We start from the raw sequence: 21,521 nt of genomic DNA, 5'->3' as shown, positions 1-21,521 counted from the left end.
TAAGGGGAATGAGAGGAGGGTGTGTAGAAGGACTCTTTTAGAACAACCCAAATCAATTGAAATCAATTGAAATCAACCAAAATCATCACCGCAACCTACCGGTGTTTTCTCTCCTTCATCACCGCAAACAACCAAAACGCATTCCCAAAATCAACCAAAATCATCACCCATTATCAAATCATAACCACAACCGGCCAAGAACAACTAACCAAAATCATCATAAATCAACAAAAATTAAAAGTAGAATCTCAATGAAATTACCTACTGAAAATTTCTTAGAAATCTCCGGAAAATAGGAAAGATAAACCCCTCCCAAGCTCTCTCTCTTTCTCTCGTCGATGGTCCGTGTAGATCGGGCCTCATTTCATCGCTGATTTTTCGGTAAAATGAAGGAACCGTTCTTCGATGTGTATAGTTTCTGAGTCGGCCTTCAATCGCTGAGACATTTGTCGACAAATTACTGTGCGCAGTACCGATATGGGTGGCAGTGATGATCAGGCTAGTGATCGGGTGGTCGTGGTGGCCCCGGTGGACGGGCCTTCTCATAAATCAACAACTGATCTCCCTCATCTCACAGTCTCTCTCTCGTTTTCCCCTCTCACTCAATCTCTCTCTCTGTGCTCTCGCTTCATCTCTCTATGTGTGTCCTTTGAACGGAAGAGAGGAAAGGAAAACAAGAAAGAAGGGGAAGGAAGAGCCGGGTGAAGGGAAGAAGTCTCTGGAGAAACCAAGAAAGAAGGGAAAAATGAGGAAAAGAAAAAAAATAATAAAAAAAGATTGGGAAATAATATTTAAATGAAAATAAATAGTTGAATAATAAATCTGTTTGAAAGAATATAGGATACACAATAGTTAAAGTAGAGAGTTGGCTTTTTTCACTAGCTATTATAGCTTTCATTGCTGGAGATGGCCTAAGGTATGTTGGGGTAGGACTCATACAATAGGTCTCATCTCAATGTACTTGAAAGTTGGAAGTTATGTAATAGTTGGATGAAAATTATAATTTTAGCATTTTTCTTTTTTTACACATTATTTTTGAAATGGGGGTGTTCAGTTACACATCAATTACACACCCACCTTTTTATATGGGGTGAGGTTTATATATGATGAGTTTCACTCCATATGAGAAGAGGAGTATGTAATCAATGTGTAATTAGTGTTTTTTTTAGCATTATCCTTGAGAAATAATTGTCTGTGATTTTGTAAGAAAAGCATTAGAGCTCAAAGGGATTTCTAATATATAATTTATTGGGAATGGTCTTAAGGGCCTACGTTTATCGTAGGAGTTATCCAATAACACTACATTTTGATTATATTAACTTAATTTTATTATATAGTGACATAATATAGTATGCTGTATGCATCATGTTTACGAAATACAGTGTGACTTACATTTGGGCATGAATATATATGAACCAAAATTCTCAATTAATTATCTATATAAAAAAAAATAAAAAATTCTCAATTAATTATAGCATTTATACCCTTTTTTTTTTTTTTTTGTAACAAAATATAACAATAGTGTATTTTTTTTTGAAGGAAAAAAAAAGTTCATCTTAAGTAAACCCACGTATCGCAATGAGCCTAGAGAATTTCCAAATATTTCTCTCTTGTGCTTTAACCAAATTAAGTCAATCATAATAAAGAAAAACATGATCAAATATCAATTCCTAAAATCATAGTACAGAATCACTAATTTCTCAATCCTAATTTATGTCTTGTGCTTAGTTTGTTTTGGCGTAAAATGTTTTTTGAAAAATGTTTTCAACGTTTTTTGGTGTCTGGTGGGAAAGAAAATAATAGTTAAATGAAATCTGTCACCTCTGGACATTGGAGTTTGTTGGTGGCCTGACTCTACAGTCGAAAATCATTTAATTTTGGTATCCGATTGTCGGAATCCGACGGATCAGATTCCTGCCAAATTGGCTGGAATCTGACCAATACAATCGGAATAGTACAACCGGATTTCGACCAGTTTGGTCGGATTCTGGAAATTTCTGCCTGTTCGGCAGACCAAACACCAAAAATTATTTTTAAGAAAATTATTTTTTCTGAAAAATGATTTTGTTGAAAATATTTTACAACGAAAAATTATTTTACTCCAATTCTGTTTTATTAAATCTCATTTCATTAGTTTTGAGTTGGAGTTGAATTTGTGTGGACATTAGGAACCATGCCAAAAAATAATTATCAAACCGTAGGAGAACGTAGGGGAATAGAGGCTATAGAGGAGGGCCGAAACATGGGGACGGTTTTTCGTCCCCCATCACCATCTTTTTACATTTTTAATAAAAAGAAATCAAAATTTGTCCTTAAATAACCATTAAAGGATAAATTTTAATTTTTTTTTATTAAAATAAATAAATAAATAAATAAAAAAGTAATGGGAGACGGTTGTTTGTCTCCCACCAATCATTTTTCGCCTATAGAGCAGTGAGATTTGGGGCCCAACAAGTGGCGCTCAGCCGCCCTGGTGGGTGGGTTAATAAGTTAATAACCCCACCACCAACTTGCCCAACGCAAAATTCAGCCAGCAAAACGTCTTAAATTGTCTAACTTGGGAGAGAGACGGGCTAACCCGGGCCAAACAAGTCTAGGACAAGTTCACCAGCTTCATTCCCAGACTGCCCTTTTGACAGCGTGGATGGATACATACGAAAAGTAGTAATAAGTTTTAATGAGAAACTAATAAAGATTAGAAAAATAATGAAAAAAATAATAGAAAGAACGTTGAGGGTATTAAGTTACGAGTAATGATTCACTACCACCTAAATGTACAACTTTTTACCACATTGTCTATATGGCAAGGTGGTCCCCCACTTTAATTTATTTTTAAAAAATAAAAAAAATTCAAAAAGTAGTAGGGGACCACCTTGCCACATAAGCAAGATGGTGAAAAATTGTATATTTAAGTGGCATTGAATCATTATTCTTAAGTTATTGACAGCCGTTCACCGGCGAGCATTTATTCCACACCTCTCTTTCGGTCTGAAGGAAACAAATTTACCACCTACAACACTCCAACCCCTATATTTATTGTCATGCATATGCTTCCTCTTTCCTCATTCTTGCCCTGCTCCACTTTTCCCTGAAGAAAAGAAAAAGGGGTCTCTCTTTTGTCTCTCACGCATATAATCAAACAGTACTGGTGCCACAGAAGGATAAGGTTCTGTTTTTTTTTTTAAGGGCGATTCAAGGAAATGGGGATCTTCTCACTGATCACAGGGAGGGCAGGCCCAAGTGGGTTCGGATCAGCTTCGACGGCTGAACAGGTTACAGCAGGGATTGATGCAAGTAACCTCACTGCCATTGTCACCGGTCAGCTGTGCATTTCTTTTTTCTCAAGCCTTTTTCCCTTTTTTGAACTGTCTTAACGACTGAGTTTTGAATGCATATCCCATAATCCCGAGATGGAACCTATCAATGTCATTTTAATTACACATGTAGTCTACAAAATGGAACCCATTAAACAATAAATTCCGGTAATTGATCTAACGCCCGCACCATGTTTGACTTCTCCATCTTAGGTCTCTGTTTCTTTTTCATTCAGTTTTCCATTCCGGACCAACCGGTGTTGTTTGCACGTTATTGTTGTTTCTTGTTTCCTTTGTTCACCAACCAGAACAGCCGTGTTGTTCTCTCAATTTGTCAGCAATCGCAGGTTTCGAGGATTCAGTTGTTGATCTTTGTCATTGTTTTTGTCGGGTTATCGTTTAAGGGCTTGTTTGGAAACGCTCTGCCGTGTGCAGAGTAGTGGGAGAGATAGATTTTAATTTTATTTTATTTTATTTTTACATTTTTTAATAATAACCAATATCAAAACATTCTAATTTTTTTTTTTTTACTTTTTATATCACATCAATAAATTTTTAATTATTATTCACATAAAAAATTCACTACAATACAAAATTTTTTCACTATTCTATACAAACACTTTTTACTTTATATCACATATATCACTTTTTATAATTTTAAAATTAATAAATTACTAACAACCCACTACTCTATACATGTCTGTTATTTACCAAACAATGAAATCTCTAAAAAAAATTCAGCTTCTTTATTATTATAATTAATTTTAAATTTACCCTTTTTATATTATTTAAATATTCTTTAAATCAATGCAAACTTCAATAAATTTTTTATTTTACTCTCTACTTATTTTTAAACATTAATTTTTAACGTTTTAAGAATAAAGATAAAATGAAAGAAATAAAGTGTACACAACCCAACCCAATAACTCCTTTTTCCGAGCAGAGAGACAATATTTTATTTTTATATTGCTATTCACGTATTCGACCCCTTTTAAAAAATTAAAACCGTAAAAGTTGCTGAACTTGTTGAGGAAAAACTGGACGGTGATTTAAACGCAGGAGGGGCAAGTGGAATTGGGTTGGAGACAGCAAGGGTGTTGGCTCTTCGGAAAGCTCATGTCATCATTGCTGCGAGGAACATGGAGTCTGCAAATGCGGCAAAACACCATATTCTTAATGGCAACGAAACTGCTCGCGTGGACCTTCTAAAGCTCGACCTATCCTCCATGAAGTCCATCAAAGCATTTGTTGACAGCTTTAATGCTCTCGACGTGCCCCTTAACATCTTGATGTGATCTCTCTCTCTCTCTCTCTCTCTCCCTCTCTCTCTATCTCTTTATCTGTTTGTCTTACCAAACTAATAAATGAATTGACTTGCAGAAACAACGCCGGTGTCATGTTCTGCCCTTTCCAGCTTTCAGGGGATGGAATAGAGATGCAATTTGCAACAAATCATCTAGGTGGGTAGTTAAGTACATTAATAATGTATGTCTGTCTCAATATATAAGTACTGGTTAAGAAATTCAGCTCTGCCACTAATTGGTCATGATCTCCAGGTCATTTTCTCTTGACAAATCTTCTTCTTGAGAAAATGAAGAACACAGCGAGAGCAACTGGTGTTGAGGGCAGGATTGTCAACTTGTCATCCATAGCCCACTCCTACACCTACGAACATGGAATTCGATTTGACAAGATCAGCGAAAGAACTGGGTATGCCCTATTTTTCTTCTCCTCTTTTAGAGGAAGACTTTTGTTTTCTTTTTGGCAACTTAATTTTTAAAATTATTATTAAATTTAGAATGAAAAATTATTTTATTTAATAATAATTTTTAAAAAAATTATATGAATAACAAAAAGGAGCAAAAGTCTTCTGACCGTACGCCAATATAATGGCATTCCGTCCCCGAGGGATAATTTAATCGGTTGGAAACTACGCATCATGAAGTGGAAGTCACTAGTTTAAATTTCTCATCCCCTTTTGTGTATACATGTAAATATATATATATATAATGGCATCCCTAATCACTAGTTCTGGACCAAAGACAAAGACATATATGGGTACTAGGGTATGTTTAAGAAAAATGATAGAAATACATCACTGTTACAACAAGTGTACAACAGCCCTCTCACATGGGGTGGACCCTACACACCGTGGAGCCCACCCCATGTGAGAGAGCTGTTGTACACTTGTTGTAAAAGTGTTGTACGGGAATCAGTTCTCTATGTTTAATGGGTAATTCTAGCAACGTACCTTTTAATCATTATTTTTTTTTTAGTAAAAAGGTAAAAATATTAACAAATAACTCAACACTCAAAATTACTTTTAATTTTAAGGTAAATGTATAATAAATTTTTGAGTTGACACCCGATTTGAAAATAATTCCTCACTTTTTAATTTTAAACATTTACTCTTTAATTTTTTCGCATTTTTGAATTGGGTCCTAAAAAAAAAATTAGAAGGTTTAACCCTTAGGGGTGGTTCAGTCCATTCAAAATTGGATGGAAAATGAACGGAAGAACCCAATTCAAAAACGCAAAAAAGTTAAGGAGTAAACGTTTAAAATTAAAAAGTGAGACTATTTTCAAATCGCACGTCGACTCAAGGTTTATTATATATTTAACCTTAATTTTATGTCACATCACAATAAAAAAAAAAAAAAAAAAATTGCAGACAAATATTTTATGTTGTTAATGGTTTTGAAAACATTTTTTATTTTTTATTTTTTAAAAAATAAACTTTAGAATTATAAATTTCACTTGATGACAAATTGACAATGCATATTAAATTTTACATATAAATATAAGTATTAGGAGAGTTAATACATGGGACGGTTTTCGTCCCCTATCACTCTCTTTTTGCTTTTTTAATAAAAAAAATTAAAATTTATGCTTTGATGTGACCATCGAAAGATAAATTTTAATTTTTTTATTAAAAAATAAAAAAGAAGGTGATCGGGGACTATTGTTTGTTACCTCCAATCATTTTTTCAATATTAGATTTGTGATGTTGCCCTTCATCATCTTTGCTTCAGTTATTCCGACAAAAGGGCATATGGGCAATCCAAATTAGCAAACATATTACATGCTAATGAGCTGTCTCGTCGTTTGCAGGTAATACTACTCTAATCATTAAATTAAAGTTGTCACTTGTATGGTGAATTTTTTTTGTTTTTATTTTTTAAAAAAAAATTACATTATTGATCCATATGATTAATCTAAATTACAAATTTTTCAAAGGTAATGCGTCATCCCGAAATACATATGGGGTGGCCTATGGGGGAGGCCGCTCTGGCACTCTCCACCCCTATAGGTGGCCTGGGGTGGTGCACAGCCACCCCAAAATGCATTTAGGGGGTCATACGGTCACCCATATTTTTCTTTTCAATTTTTTTTAAAACAATTTTTTAAGTTTTATTTATTTATATTCTTTTATTAAAATTGATACATGTCATCTTATTAGCGTTAACATGGCGCCTAACGGAATTTGTCAAATTTTTTAACGGAATTTAATCTAAAGAGTGATTTGTAAATTAAGCCAACAACAAGGATCTCTAAATTAATTTTAATACCAAATAAAGTAATTTGTAATTTAGGCTAACTACAAAGATGAAATTTTCTCTTTCTTCTTTTTTATCTTTCTTTTTGGGGGGATAAATTCAAGGTGATTAGAGCAGGCTCGTCATTAATCCCCACAGCTTTTCCACGCTAATTAATATATTTCAATCACATAATATTGCAGCATGTATTATACTAATTCATTGATCATATTTCTCAAACGAAATGCAGGAAGAAGGTGTAAACATTACAGTTAATTCAGTCCACCCAGGATTGATAATGACTCCTCTCATGAGATATTCTGCCGTTTTGATGAGTACGCTCTATATTCAAGCTAGAATTTGATCAGTCAAAACATTAAAAAAAAAATTTAAAATTAAAAAGAAAAGGATATTACGGATTAATTCTTAATTTTTTTTTTTTATTTTTTTTTTAAAAAAAAAAAAAAAAAAATTCTTTTCAAAATTCGAAACTTCAAACCAAGTGGCACCCCCCCGGCCCACCCCCCCCCCCCCCCCCCCGGCCCCCACCTTTTTAGTTTTTCATAATTTGGTTATCTATATATGCAGGGATGCTGCACGTGGTCACCTTTTACATATGGAAGAACGTACCTCAGGTAAATTAACATAGTTTAATATAATTTATTTCACGATAAAATAATAGTTTTTTTTTATTTATAAATTTAAGGGAAAGCTTTATTTAATTTTTCTGAATTTCCATCGTATTTACAATTATTTCTCTTAAACTTTAAAAACTCTCAATTTAATGTATATATCTTTCAAGTTTTTTTAATTTCACTTGTCCGTTAAAAATAATCTTGTCAAAATTCTCGAAATGCCCATCATTTTCTTTTTTTTTAAAAAAAAAATGCAAGGATTTAGGCATTGGTCAGGATTTAATATAATTTGCAAAAATATTGAATCTTTGATTTTTTTTTTTTTTTAATAAAAAAAAGTGATATTTTGGGATTTTTTATATAATTTAACATAAAATTTTAACGAATTTGTGAAATTGAAAAAAATTAAAAGATAAATAAACTAAATTGAAAGTTTTTTAAATTTATGGACGTAATTACAAAAAGGCAACAATTCAATAGGATTAAGTGAAATTTAAATTCTTATATAACTGATAATTTATCATGGTTTGAAAATATGTGACTGTCATCTTTGCTTATAAAAATAATTTTAAAAAAAAAAAAAAAAAAAAAAAAAAAAAAAAAGAAAGAAAAAAAAAGGGGGGTGGATAATGGAATTATATATATCTATTACAGGGAGCAGCCACGACCTGCTATGTTTCACTCCACCCAAGTCTGAAAGGTGTGAGTGGAAAGTACTACGTGGACTGCAATGAGACGCGACCAAGTGAGTTTGCCAGAGATTCAGCGTTGGCTAAAATGCTGTGGGACTTCAGCAACAAGTTGGTTCATTCAGTTTCAAAACCTTAAACAATGGCTGCTTGATTTGTGCCTGAAGCTCTCTTATCGATTGATCGTTGCTTTGATGTTTTGTGAAGAACTTGCACTTTCTTCCTAAGAATTATGCTATTTTATTTAATGAATTTGGACTTTCCCTTTCTCTCTTGCCAGTTTATATTTGTCTATTCTAATTAGAACTTTAAATCAGTAAGCCTGTTGGACAATTCGTTCCTATATATAAATTTAATTCGAATTCGATTTGTATGTTTTTTTAATAATATAATAATCTTTATTGAATGTACTTCCAGGGGCGAAGTCAGGTTTTAAACTTTTGGAGGGCTAAATTGAGAAAAAAAAAATTCGGAGGGCCAAAACTAAGAAAATAAAAAATAAATAAAGGGTAAAATTTTATATTTTTATTTTTATTTTTGGGGGAAACCCTTTGGCACCGCCCCTGTGTACTTCAATCATCTAGAGGCACAAACTTCCTAAATATAATACTGCAGATACAAGTTAAAATTTCTTCAACCCAAACTCTATCTATGATATACAAAATAGTTTTTTTGGCTATAATATCAGCTGTTTATTCGCATCTTGCTTGACATGGTCAATTCTCCAAGATCGCAGATCACAGCCGTCTCAGCTCTAGTTTGATGTCATCTATAATATGACCAATGCTACTCCAATTGTTATCTGGCATTTTAATCGCATTAACAATCTGTTGAACATCTCCCTCCAGTGTTATATCATGAAAGTCCATTTCTTTTCTTGTTTCTATAACATGAAGAGCTGCCAGCAATTCATCCACTTCATGTGTTGCTAGAAAATTCTTAATAGTACTCCGCGTAGCCAAGACAACCCCTTCATGATCCCTTACAATAAGGTCATATTCGATCCGCCCCTTCTTTTTATCCACTGCTACATCCCAATTAACTTTAAACAAACCTGAGGGGGTGGCCTCCCTAATGTGAGATATCCTGCAGGGGTAGGACTTGATACTGTCAAACTTAGTCCAAACGCTATTTTAAATTCTTTTATGGAGGTACTCGCTTTCTTAAGTACTTGTTCAGGATGAGAGAAACCACATTCATGCACCACAAAATTAATCTCAATTAATAAATAAGTTATCTTCGTATAACTTAATTTTTAGGGGTAATTACCTTTTTCCCCCATGAACTACTAAAAAATGCGCAATGCCCCCATGAACTACCAACTCGACCAAAATAGAGCATTCAATTACCAAAAACAACCATTTTTCCCCCTTCCGTCAGTCAAAGGGGTTAAAACAAACGGTCAACGGGTCATGTGTCGTTTTATATGGGGGCATGTTGAAAGATGATGGTAGTTAATGGGGGGAAAAGAGGAAGAAAATGAGGGTAAAACGGCGTATGACTTACGGAATGGGGGAAAATGATTATCTTTGGTAGTTGAATGCTCTATTTTGGTCGAGTTGGTAGTTCATGGAGTATCGCGCATTTTTTGGTAGTTCATGTGGGGAAAAGGTAATTACCCCTAATTTTTATTATTTTAATCTCGTAATTAAAACATTTAAAGATGAATTTAATTTCTATTATAAAAATATAACTAAGTTATTGTTATTATTTCAATCATGAACGGGAGACTTAAAAAATAAAAAAAATAATAGAAGGTAAAGCCAAGATGGAAGGGTGGGCCAACCCAGAACATGCCAAGGTTAGGTGACATTGGATTACTCCCAAAAGAGGCGGTGGTTGACCACCTTAAAAACTATATCATGGGTGGTTCAATTGCCCTTCCTTCGAGGGGTCCTTCGTCACTCTCAATCCATATCAATCCCGTATATGACGGCCCACCATTTGATTTTGGGATGAGGATACAATTATTTCTTCGAATGATAGACGATTTGGATGAAAGGTACGGGGCTTGATTGGTAAGTAATTGTGTTGTGAAATATTTGTGTGTTGTAGAATAAGAAGGAATTGATGTGATATAAAATTTAAAAATGTTTTATAAAAAAGTAAAAAAATTTTGTTCTGTAGTGAATTTTTTTATTTGAATAATAATAAAATATACTTGATGTGATATAAAAAGTGTAAAAAAGTTAGAATGTTTTTAATTTGATATTTTTGGAAGAAGTGAAAAGAAATAGAGGGAGAATGACAATATTCGGCTACCTAATTGTGTGAAAGATTATTTATAAATTTATTTAATTAAATAAAAATTAATTAAGTTATTCACTCACTTATTTGATCAGGTGAGTTTTATAAATAGTCTCTCACAATCACTTGTTCGAAGTGAAGACACATAATTATAGACTCATTTTGGAGATTAAAATTCTCTATAATTTCAAATTTTTTAAAATTATAAATTCTTAAATTATGTGAATTTAGGTCGTTTCATGCATCGAACGACATAAAAATGGTACATATTAAAAATATGACATGTTAACAAGGTAACAACAACAACAAAATTCATTTCAAAAAGTTTTTTTTAAAATTTTTAAAAGACGTTTCTTTTTTATTAAACCAAAATATTGTTTTTTGCTTAAAGCTTTTAGAAGCCATTAAAGTGTTAAGAACATGATAAAAATATGCATAATTCTAATTATTAAAATGTCACATTTTTAATATGTAGCATTTTTTATGCTGTTCGATGCAAGAAATGACCTAAATTCACATAATTTGATAATCTAAATTTTTTTAAAATAAAATTGTAGGAATCTTGGCCATTTTGGAACGCATCAAAAATCATACCTGTGGTACGAGAAGATTCTTCGAAAAAATTAAATCGCAAAAATAATAAAGTTCCTCTTTTCTTAATTATTATACTAGTTGAAAAAACAAAAAACAAAATAAAAAATATATATTAATGGGCCGGATCGGCTTCCCAAAGGCCCACAGCTCGCACAAGGCAAGAACACCCAGCCACCACAACCGCAGCAAAGACAGGAGGGACGATTAGATCAATCTTAGACTTGCTGAACAGGTGAGCAGGGAAGCAGAAGATCTCTCCCGGCAAGTCTAACGGCACTCTAACGGACCCTTCCGTCACGCACGCTTTCGAGAACGAAGAGGACGAGGATATCGCCGATACGAATGCAACCTCCGGCGCGAACGACGCCACCGCCACCATCACCGTTAGAATGGTCGTCCACGTGGCGGCATAGACGATGACTGGCCAACGGGAGGTAAGGCGGGTGAGTATGGAGGTGAAAAACATAGTGGGTAACGTCGGAATAGTGAGCTGAAGAGAGATTGAATTGGGTTTCGGCGATTCGCATATATATGGAGGTGGGAGAGTGGAGCTAATCGGAAGTGCGTTTTGTGAAAATAGTAGTTTAATTAGGTGAGCACAATGGGCTAATGGAGTGAAACATAATGGAGATGTTGAACGGTGAGGTTTGGAAGTGGGAGTGCGTTGGGTTGGTCTTGGGTTCGGTTAGATAGGAGAGCGACTCCGTTGACTAACACCTTAACACCTTTGGCTTTGGAATATACGTGTCAAATACGGGACTCCATAACGACAACGCAAGCATCATGTCTCGTTGTCTTGGTTAGGACTTTTATACATAGCATTTGTTAAGGAGAAACTCAAGATCAAAACGACAATCATGTCAATTGTCAACCATACGTGGCAATAAAAAAACGTGTGAGGCTTTTAGTGGTGGTAATTCTGTATCAAAATGTGTTTGGCAGTAAGTTTTAACTTTAGGGTTAAGTCGATAGAAAACATAAATTCAAGACATGAGTATTCTAGTTTGTGTATACCGTCAACATTGACCTAGTTGAATTAAAATGGTCATAATTTTTGATTTGAGCTCTAATTGAAGCAAACTTGGTTGTGTTAGAAAGCTAACTAAAAAATGACACGACTTGTATTTTAATGAAAAAATTTCAATCTAATATTTACTAAGTCAAAATGGATTGTAAAGAAAAGATTGAAAATCTGGACAGAATGCCTCATTTGCAATCTCGTCTATAATGGCCGGGTACAGACCTTGTGCTACTTGAACGAGCACTAAAAATTTGCATTCGAATGAGCACTAGAAATTTGCAACATTTGGAAAACCGACTTTTAGATTTGAAGGTTACTTTTCCAAGTCTATTTAAAGGCTTTTGGAGCACGATTTTTCAAGAGACTTGAGACATTATTTCCATAGAACAAAGAGCCTATTCCTTCATTTGTTAAGAGAGAAAACTCATGTTTTTGTGCTTTCAATTGCTTCTTTCCTAGAGTCATTGTTGTAAACCACAATCATTCATCAACAACAACTGAAACCTATTGAAGTTCCGATAAAAGAGACCAAGTAGAAAAATATTGTCCAAAGGTTTTGGGAGAGCTACTGGTTGCTTGTCTAGTACAAAGTTGTAGGGATGTACATGCGGATGCGAAATGCAGTTATGTTATTAACTGCTATCAGCCTCTCAGGTAATAAGCTTTTTGGGTCTATTTTAGTCTTTTAGGCCCCTATTATTTTAAACGATTTTGAAAATATTTTGGGTCTGTTTTGTGTTTTTCTTAAGCCATAGTATTTTATATGAAACGACGTCGTTTTGGTATGCAGATGCGGTTATTAACCCTATTCGCTTATCCTAAATCCTAAACCTGTATATGTGGATAGCGACTAATTGCGATTAATAACCGCCTGCTTGTACAATTCTATAAGATTGTGTTAATTTCAAAGGTTTTGTAAGTATGAATATCTTATAATATCTCGATCGTTCTTATATAATTGATTGATTCATTGGGTTTGGCTATCTCATAATAGTTTTACTTTTAAAGAATTTTGTAAAACGTTTCCACTTTGTCACCATATTACTATTGTTGATAGATTTGTTGCTTTTTCAAAGTTTCAATATATATGGGGAATGTTGGTGTGGTTGACAATTTTTAGATTCCACATTATATTGAGAGCACATATTCAACCCCCTTTTTCGGTGTTGTTTGGAGTCTTGGACTATATATTTTCAAAACTCACTACTTAATTAACCATATGCTAATAGAGTTACATGTTTGTTAATGGTTTTTAGATTTTTTTTTATTTTTTTATAGTCCACTTAAAAAACTTGTTTGGTAAATTTTTAATTTTTAATTTTATTTCTTTTTAATTTTTTTTTTTTTTTGTGTTTTCAAAGAAGCAAACATTAAATAATTTAAATGTGCTTATTTTGAACAAACAAGTGTGGTGCCGACTTTTTACTTATAAATAATAAAAATAAAAAGAATAGCGGTTATCCTTATTTAGTTGGGTGGTCACACAACCACCCCTATCTTCCGTTGAAGGCGGCCACGTGGTCACACCTTTCTTTCTTTTTTTTAATATTTTTAGCCTTACTTAAATAGGCAGCATCTGGATGTTACAAGACCCGAGCACCCGAGCAATCACAAGATCTATAAATAATAAGTCAATTATACACTTAAAAAATTAAGCACCAATTTTTCTCAAAATATTCTTATAAGAAGGTGCAAAAAAAATTCTAAAAAATGCGTTGTATTTTGTTATTAGAAAAGTGTTTTGTGTTTTGAAAAGTGAATGGTTTATTAAATGTTTTGAAAAAAAAAAAAATTGTATTTTTTGGTTTGGAAAAGTGAGATTACTTTTTGAAACGGTTACCAAACATAATTTCAAAAACTTTTTTAAAATCAAAGAATAGATAATTGGTTCTTATCTAATATCTATAATTCATTGTCTAATAATTATTAAATAAAAATAAAACGTTTATGTGATATATGAATGACATTAAATGAGTTGCCAAACAATGTTAGGTAATAAGTTATACATATATAAATTATGCATGTTCATATGATTTGAATAGAAACACATGCTCATAACTTCTTGTTAAAGAGAATTTCGTTTGTTTATACCATTTAATTAGCTTAATTTTATAGATAGAGTAATTATACATATACATTACAGAAACTAGGTTTAAGACCCCTTCTTAATATCAATTCCTTTATTACGTTTTCTCCATCAAGGAATATAATTTCAATCAAATATCATTATAAGAATCATCAATGCATGATGATTTTATTATTAGGCTGTCCGAATTTTAGAAAAATTCGAACAACCCAAAAAATGGGCGGCGAAATCTACTTGCTCTAAACGACCTAACATGCAAGGCCTACTGCTTAACCTATTCGGAACAAGTGCATTCTACAACTCACTCTCTTAAATTGACCGAATTTCAGATAACTTAACAATATAAAATCTCACTCCTAAAAATTATTATAAGAATTAGAAATATGAAATGTTGCCACCTCATCACACAACTATATATTGACATAATTATTGACTTTTTTATTAAACAAAAAATCACAAAACTATGTAAATGGGTTTGAGTATGATTTTGTGTTTTTTTTTAAAAAAATAAAAAATAATAAAAATAAAAATAAAAAGAAATGAAAAACTTAACTTTATTTAATTTTTAGTAACTATCTCTCTCTATTGTCTATAAGATAATGTTTAATTAAAATTGAAAATAAAACTCTTGAATAACGTGTGAATCATATTAATTCTCGTAAGGAAGATATGTCTGACAAAGGCTTATCTTCTTTCACCCTTTTCCTTCTCGTGATCTTTGGCCATTATTTTATTCAAGTTGCTGATGTGTTCGGTGGGACCGAAGAGGTGGGAACGGCGAGACCAAAATCAATGACGACGGTTGTATAGATACTTCGATAATAAAAATTAACGGTCCAGATATTATATAACTTCATTTAAATGCAAAACGACGTCTCCGGGAAACGTTTAAACAAAAGGAAGTATCAAGCATTCAAGCTATATGTAAGCTCCTCAAATTTTATTTAATCTCAATACCTAATTCTGTCTTCTCACCCGTATCTTGAAAGTTCATTGTGTACGTCATCAAGGGTGAACTCTATCGACCGGGGATTACGCCTTATAGTTCGAACTCTGATATGTGAACATGTCAAAAAAAAAAAAGTTCATTGTGTGAAAGAAAAAGAGACCTATCTTTATATTTTTTTACATTTTCGATCTCCTTCTCCTTATTTTTAGGTTTAAATTTTGTAGTGTTTATTAAAAATAGATAATTATTATTTTAATATTATGTGGTGAAATATGCTAACATCACTTGACGGGCGTCACTTTATTAGATGAAAAACATATGGAAGTACCAATTTCAAAGGTCAATCATACCAGGCGTTTCGTTAATGGGGTTGGGCACCGTCTTGCGAAGAAAGCACTTTCTCTTAACAAGAAACAAGTAGTTATTGAGGATATTTCCATTTGCATTGTTGATGTTATTTCTATTGAATGTTGTGCTTAATTTATTCAAATAACATTTCGACTCAAAACACTTTTAAAAAAAAAAAATTAAAATCCGTGACAAAGCTAAGCAATTAAAATCAATTTTTAAAAACCGAAGAAGTGATCACAAAAGGCGTGTTTACTCATGAATTTATTATACATTTATTCTAAAAAAAAAAATTTAACACTCCAATTACATTTTGACATGTGTTAACAATTTATAAAAGAATTGTAAATCTATCATTTTTGTTCTGGTATTCCTTAACTTAGATTGAGTGAGTTTGTTGAAGTAGAAAAAGGGTCGGTAGCCCCTTTCTTTGTATAAAATCCCTCAATCTTGTAATTGTTCATAGTCCACAACGCAAATTAATGCATTCTTGTGTGGAGGTTTGACAACCCTCGAATAGTCAATTCAGTTCATCCTTTTCAATCTCTTCACATTCATATTCACGTCTAGGTTATACATAATATGTATGTATGTATGCTAGAAAAGTTAAAGATTCACATCAAGACTTGCTTAATACGTTTTCCCACTTGGTGAGGGCCAAGAACTTTGACAATGCAAAAGTACTTCGTACGAATCGTACCTGTTTGTGATTGCGATTAGGAGCTTTTAAAGTATTTTTATTACATAAAAAGTTATGCAAAAGTAAAAACGAGTCTGTTTGGTTAAAAAAAACTCAAAAAAACCTTCTTTAACTTTTTTGCCCTGAAAAAGGCCAAAACACACTTTTGAAAAATGCTTGAAAATTAAAACTTTATTTTTCAACTCAATCTCAAACAGGCTCTTCATCATCTTTGACTTTTTCAATTAATAAAGAGAGGCTGGTATACAGATTATCACCCTAAAGATATGATGGAACAAGGCACTTGTGCTTATAATTCTTCAACCAAAAAAAAAAAAAAATTATTCCCTTTAAGCATATGAACACTTCACAAAAAGAATTGCAATGGGATATATATGACAGGCAGTTACAATAGGGATTGATTTCATGAACTGGAGGAGAATGCTTTCTCTACCTTGAGAGTTAAAAGCAGAAACCCAGCATATGAGAGGCAGAGTGCAGCGAGCATAACCACCAGCATTGCCTTCAATGAGATGTATGGACTCAAGAAAAACATGACTGCGATGGAACCACTCTGCCAGACCTTGAGCTGTGCAAATGCTCCTTCCTGTTTCCAAGATCATAACAACTGGTTAGAACTTCAGGTGCAATAAAAGAAATTAAACGCGGCGACAAAGGCCAACTTGTCTTACGGGAACAAGATCAAGCAAAAAAATTCTCAACTGTTAAATGATTTGGAAGAAGTTGCAAGCCAAAATACTACTGATATTGGCAAAGTAGATAGAGAAGAATTTGCAACATGACATTATGCGTAAACCATTGAGAAAATATGGATATATTTATCCAGAAAGTGAGTATCTTACCCTTTGCTGTGTACATTGAGAATACCAAGATTTGTTAAACATCAAAGGTATATTATTAATATGTTTAATTAGTACCGTATCATGCTTGAAGAGTATCCCAAGCAAAGCATTAAGTTGTGTATTAAATACTCCATCACCAATACCCAACATGGCAGCCATGAGAAGTGGGTACATAATGCCAAGTACTCCGCTAGATAACCTGAATCATGACATGGCAAAGTAAATATGGCTACAAATTAATCATTAGAATAAAAACTCAGGTTTGAAGAAAATTTAGTACAACAAAGTGCTTAGTGCCTGTATATTAGCAGGAGCCAGAGGAATACAACAGCCTGAATTAAAGCTCCACCAGAAACTATCCAAGTGATTGACGTGAGACCGGAAGTAAGTCGACCAGCTGCCAGCGAACACTAGCACAAGTTCCAACAACAAATTTAGAGAAATGATTCAATTAAACAATACATAATATTCACCACCCTGCACTTCCAGTATGGTCCATGGAATATTAGAACTTCAATTTAATTATCACTTTAACATCAGAGTTAAGCTTTGCATATAAGAAAAATTTCAGCTTACTTTAAGAAAGACGTATCTGACAACGGTAACAGAGGTTGCAAGTAAAATGTTGTTATAAAAACTGGGTTGCACATCATGTTAAAAGTCAGACCACAGGAAAATGCACAAGACACAAGCTCAAGCTCTTATCCTTTGCCACTGCTGCTGAGGCGTAAAAAAAAATTACAAAGCTATAATTGCTAAAGGAGACAAAAAAATCAGGACTTTTCTCCCTTATTTTTTCTTGTGGAAAAGGGCTGGCAGGGACAAAACTGTTTCCTTATGTTTGAAGTTTCATCTAGGGCTGTACAGGCGGTTAGCAGTAGGGCGGTGCGGTTACCAACCGTCCTCACCGCCAGTTTTGGGACTGTTTTAGGCCTGTTTTAGTGTTTTGGCATGAAACTTTGTATCAAAATAACGTCGTTTTGTTATCCTTTTTTTTTTTTCTTTTTTTTTTTTCTTTTTTTTTTTATACATATTAACTGCATCTGTCTACCCTAACACCGCTAACCACACCGCCCTAAGTGGTTAGTTAGAAAATGTCAACTGACCTCCCATGCGGTTACACGGTTAGCAGTTACCGGTTAGTGGCAATTAGAGGTTGTTAATGGTTAATAACTGCCCGTTTGTACCATCCTAGTTTTGTCCATGAATGATAGGTAAAGCTGTGATAAGATGACAAATGTGAAACAACTGATTTAATATTTCGGCAAGCTATTTCAGTTGAAGCAGATTGAAAGGTAAGCAACTCCTCATTTCTGCATTCTCATACTTACTATTGCATCAAAAGCTCCATACACCGCCATTGCACCACCCACGCCAGACACACCGAGTGCTGGAGTTACAATATCCTTGGTGAATTCAGCCCTAAGATTGCAATCCATGTTAATAAGAGAAATTGGAAGGGTATTGAGAACTTGGAAAGATATGAATTGATACTGCAATGGCATTAAGAAACTATTCTTCACAAACTCATCCAGTATTTACCATACAAACGCCTGTTGTAATCCTGAATACGCAATAAGGGGGATGGTCAATAGCATCCGTGCATCAAACAAAAGAGTGATTAAAGACTTTGACAGAGAAACCACAGTAGAATATAAGCCGACGGAAGAATCTGGCAACCCATCCTCTCTGTTATTGTTCCTTTTTGTTAAGAAGCACATAAGTATAGTACCTAAGGTCATACTGCAAAGGAACACAACAAACAACAAAGTTGTGCCACTGGTACTTCCCTCCTGCAGTGATGTAAAACAAAATAAAACCATTGAATGAAAAAAAAAAAAAAAAAAAAAAAATTACAAACTGTAAATTATAAGCTATGCATATGCTAGAAAATTTCCCAAATCAAGAGAATGTATATACATGATAGTGCCTGCCTAGGGAATGTTTTACTATGGGCCGTCATAGGTGGGGATTGAAACTCAGGCCATGCTTGCACACATATGTCCTTAATGGCTTTAAATTTTCCATGCTACACAGACTAAAATCTGCTTCTCAGGCAAATATAAATAAGATTAAAATAATGGAAAAGGAAAAAAATAAAAAACACTAGCATCACAGTATATTAATCAATAAGCCGAAGAGGCAAACTAAAATAAGCACTCTGCTGTGACATCAATGGAAAATATGCACAAAATATGTTACATCTGTGTGATTCTGTATTTATGTACATGGTCTTGTATTATTTACTTTGACTATTCTATGACTAGTCTGTCGAAGAACCAATTCTTCCTCATAATTAATTTTTTAAAAACAATTATGCACGTTAACAGAAAATAAAAGGTTAATTAATATATTTCAAGTTCTTTTTTTCTTGTTACATTTGAATACTATCTAATATCTGATTGGAGACACATGAGATGAATAAAGAAAAAAAAAACTCTAGGGCTGGTGGATGGAAGGATTAAGTCATCTTTAACAGCCAAAAAGATATAGTGAGTTAACAGTAAAACCAAAATGACAGACCACAACAGCAAAATTCAACCAGGAGGAGAATGCGTACCGTTCCATTTCTCAACATTGCAAGTGAGATAAGATTTCCAACAAACTGCAGAAATGTCGAACAAAAACCATATCACAGATTGAAACTTCACATCAGCCAAACTAAAATTAACTGATAGAAGTTTATTCTTATCAAAACAGCACATGAATAGATTTGTTACAAAAAGACTAAACCGTTCACCTGGTTACTTGCAAACATTCCCCAAAATTCTCCATTGAAGTTACCAATTACTGTCCCTTCATGTAAGTTGCAATCTCTTGCATGACTGCGGGCAGTGGAAGTGAGATACGTACCCTGATAGGCCATATGAAGGTTAAAAAATATCTTTTGGGACTACAATCTATTGGTGTGTAATATATCAAGAAACTTAAAAATCTGACGCATGGAATTTCACCTGCCCAACCCATATAATTGAAGCAGAAAAGCCAAGGTACAAAGAAGCTGGAACCATTGTATACCTACGGGAGAAGCAACTCATTTTTATCAATCATTCAATTCTCAATACCATTTACAACTTCACAGCCCGTATAGGCATAGCCATTTATTCGACAAGATTCATTATTTTCATGGATTTTTCAGCCGCTACAACTCAGTGTATAGACTAATTTAAGCACAGGAAAATCCACAAAATAAAAGCAATAATGATCCAAATATGCAGTAATGAGAAAATAATAATAATTACCATGTTGGCTTCAAATTTGCAGCTATGAACAACCAATAACCAGTAGTCCCAAGAACCAAAGCATTCTTTGTCCCCAGTCTCCGAACCACTACAGAAGCCACTAATGAGAAAAATGTGAAGGACAAATACAATATCCCAAGCGAAGTCGTACCCAAATCCTCTTCCTGATTTGAAATTCATACTCAAAAACCATCAAACTCAGCTAAAACATTACCAAATTCAAAAGAAAAAAACGAGCACCATCATATTCAGAACTTTTTGTTTCCCATTCCTTCCATCCCTCTAAGAAACAAAATAGAGAAAAGATAATAAGATGTCAAGAACGAGATACAGAATTTTCAATCTTCCTCTCTTTTCCCTCTATTTTCTCAGCAAACTGCCAAACCAAACGTAGAATAACAAAAATTTCAACTGGGTAATGCAAAACAACACAGGACGGAGACTCACCGTGTTGACAGTACTCTCCAAATTCTGAACGGCTCCATAGGCAAGAAAAATCAAGAGGAAGGCAGAGCTGAGAATATGAACGTCTCTGGCGTGATTTTGCTTTTGGGTTTGAACCGGCGAACTATCCACAACCAACGGCGACTCCTCGTCGTGGGAGTCCATCGTGGCCTTGGAAATGCCGACCCAATTGATCGGAGAATCAGAGCGCTATATAAAAGCCCAGAAATGTGTGAGAGAGAGTCCGTCCAAAGAGAGCGAGGTAAAACACGCGAATGCCGGCTTCGAATCGACGATTACAACTTACAAGACATATGAAAAAGTTCGAGTTTCGATTAGTTTAGTCAACGGGAATCTCATTTTTCGATTCGTTGCTGACATCGGCGAAAGGAAGAGGAGTGGGGTAACTCTCGCACACGATTTTAGAGGCAATTTGAGTCATCAAGGCAACAATTTCGAGTAATTTTGTTGGTAACGCTAACCTGTTCTTATTCCACTTTGCTCAGAGCCACATAAGCCTGTAATTTTTTTTTTTTTTTTTTTTTACAATAACCTGATTACACGATTGTCATTCAACTATTATAACGTGACAGTCAAAATGAGTCATTGAAATTTAAATCAGCACCGAGAACAATCTACTAAATAGCTTACTTCAGTAGGTAACATACTGATAAAATAAAAGTGTTATTCGTGACATTGAATCACTCCAAAAATCTACTCAAGATTTTGTTTTGGTATATTTAAATGTATATATTTATTGTACATCATTATTTAAAAATTTAAAATGACATGACAAGATTTTCACTATGCAGCAACATATACACCTTTAAATATACGTAAAAAAAAAAAAAAAAAAAAAAACCTATTCTGAAAA

The 21,521-nt window shown here is 33.6% G+C and overlaps 3 protein-coding genes across 3 annotated transcripts; 1 reads left to right on the top strand and 2 right to left on the bottom strand.

The window, feature by feature from the left end:
• The first annotated feature begins 3,021 nt into the window (after positions 1 to 3,021).
• Positions 3,022 to 8,453, top strand: LOC133874291 (short-chain dehydrogenase TIC 32 B, chloroplastic). The gene is made up of 8 exons (XM_062312177.1): positions 3,022 to 3,318; positions 4,374 to 4,605; positions 4,695 to 4,774; positions 4,871 to 5,024; positions 6,347 to 6,425; positions 7,101 to 7,185; positions 7,439 to 7,485; positions 8,140 to 8,453. Exons 1-8 carry the CDS (start codon positions 3,201 to 3,203, stop codon positions 8,311 to 8,313), a joined length of 969 nt encoding a protein of 322 aa, XP_062168161.1. The 5' UTR covers positions 3,022 to 3,200; the 3' UTR covers positions 8,314 to 8,453.
• A 2,605-nt stretch (positions 8,454 to 11,058) lies between these two features.
• LOC133873998 (uncharacterized) lies at positions 11,059 to 11,688 on the bottom strand. The gene has a single exon (XM_062311816.1). The coding sequence runs from the start codon at positions 11,479 to 11,481 to the stop codon at positions 11,128 to 11,130; it is 354 nt and encodes a 117-aa protein (XP_062167800.1). The 5' UTR covers positions 11,482 to 11,688; the 3' UTR covers positions 11,059 to 11,127.
• Positions 11,689 to 16,289: 4,601 nt separating this feature from the next.
• Positions 16,290 to 21,090, bottom strand: LOC133874309 (UNC93-like protein 3). Its single transcript, XM_062312204.1, has 10 exons — positions 20,651 to 21,090; positions 20,204 to 20,367; positions 19,916 to 19,979; positions 19,702 to 19,815; positions 19,522 to 19,566; positions 18,504 to 18,754; positions 18,293 to 18,383; positions 17,259 to 17,371; positions 17,037 to 17,160; positions 16,290 to 16,705 (listed from the first exon to the last, which is right to left on the bottom strand). Exons 1-10 carry the CDS (start codon positions 20,810 to 20,812, stop codon positions 16,523 to 16,525), a joined length of 1,311 nt encoding a protein of 436 aa, XP_062168188.1. The 5' UTR covers positions 20,813 to 21,090; the 3' UTR covers positions 16,290 to 16,522.
• Positions 21,091 to 21,521: the final 431 nt, after the last annotated feature.

Source organism: Alnus glutinosa, chromosome 7 (assembly GCF_958979055.1).
Source record: "Alnus glutinosa chromosome 7, dhAlnGlut1.1, whole genome shotgun sequence".
NCBI lineage: Eukaryota > Viridiplantae > Streptophyta > Magnoliopsida > Fagales > Betulaceae > Alnus > Alnus glutinosa.
Note: the sequence above shows the minus strand (reverse complement) of the source record. Positions and strands in the feature narration are given on the sequence as shown.

Excerpts from the sequence above, each read along its gene's own strand:
- LOC133874291 (XM_062312177.1), top strand. The coding sequence starts at position 3,201 with ATGGGGATCTTCTCACTGATCACAGGGAGGGCAGGCCCAAGTGGGTTC. Across the intron at positions 4,775-4,870 it reads ATTTGCAACAAATCATCTAG|GTCATTTTCTCTTGACAAAT; the intron begins GTGGGTAGTTAA and ends CATGATCTCCAG. Across the intron at positions 7,186-7,438 it reads ATATTCTGCCGTTTTGATGA|GGATGCTGCACGTGGTCACC; the intron begins GTACGCTCTATA and ends CTATATATGCAG.
- LOC133873998 (XM_062311816.1), bottom strand. The coding sequence starts at position 11,481 with ATGTTTTTCACCTCCATACTCACCCGCCTTACCTCCCGTTGGCCAGTC.
- LOC133874309 (XM_062312204.1), bottom strand. The coding sequence starts at position 20,812 with ATGGACTCCCACGACGAGGAGTCGCCGTTGGTTGTGGATAGTTCGCCG. Across the intron at positions 19,816-19,915 it reads CAATTATATGGGTTGGGCAG|GGTACGTATCTCACTTCCAC; the intron begins GTGAAATTCCAT and ends ATGGCCTATCAG. Across the intron at positions 19,567-19,701 it reads GAATGTTTGCAAGTAACCAG|TTTGTTGGAAATCTTATCTC; the intron begins GTGAACGGTTTA and ends ACATTTCTGCAG.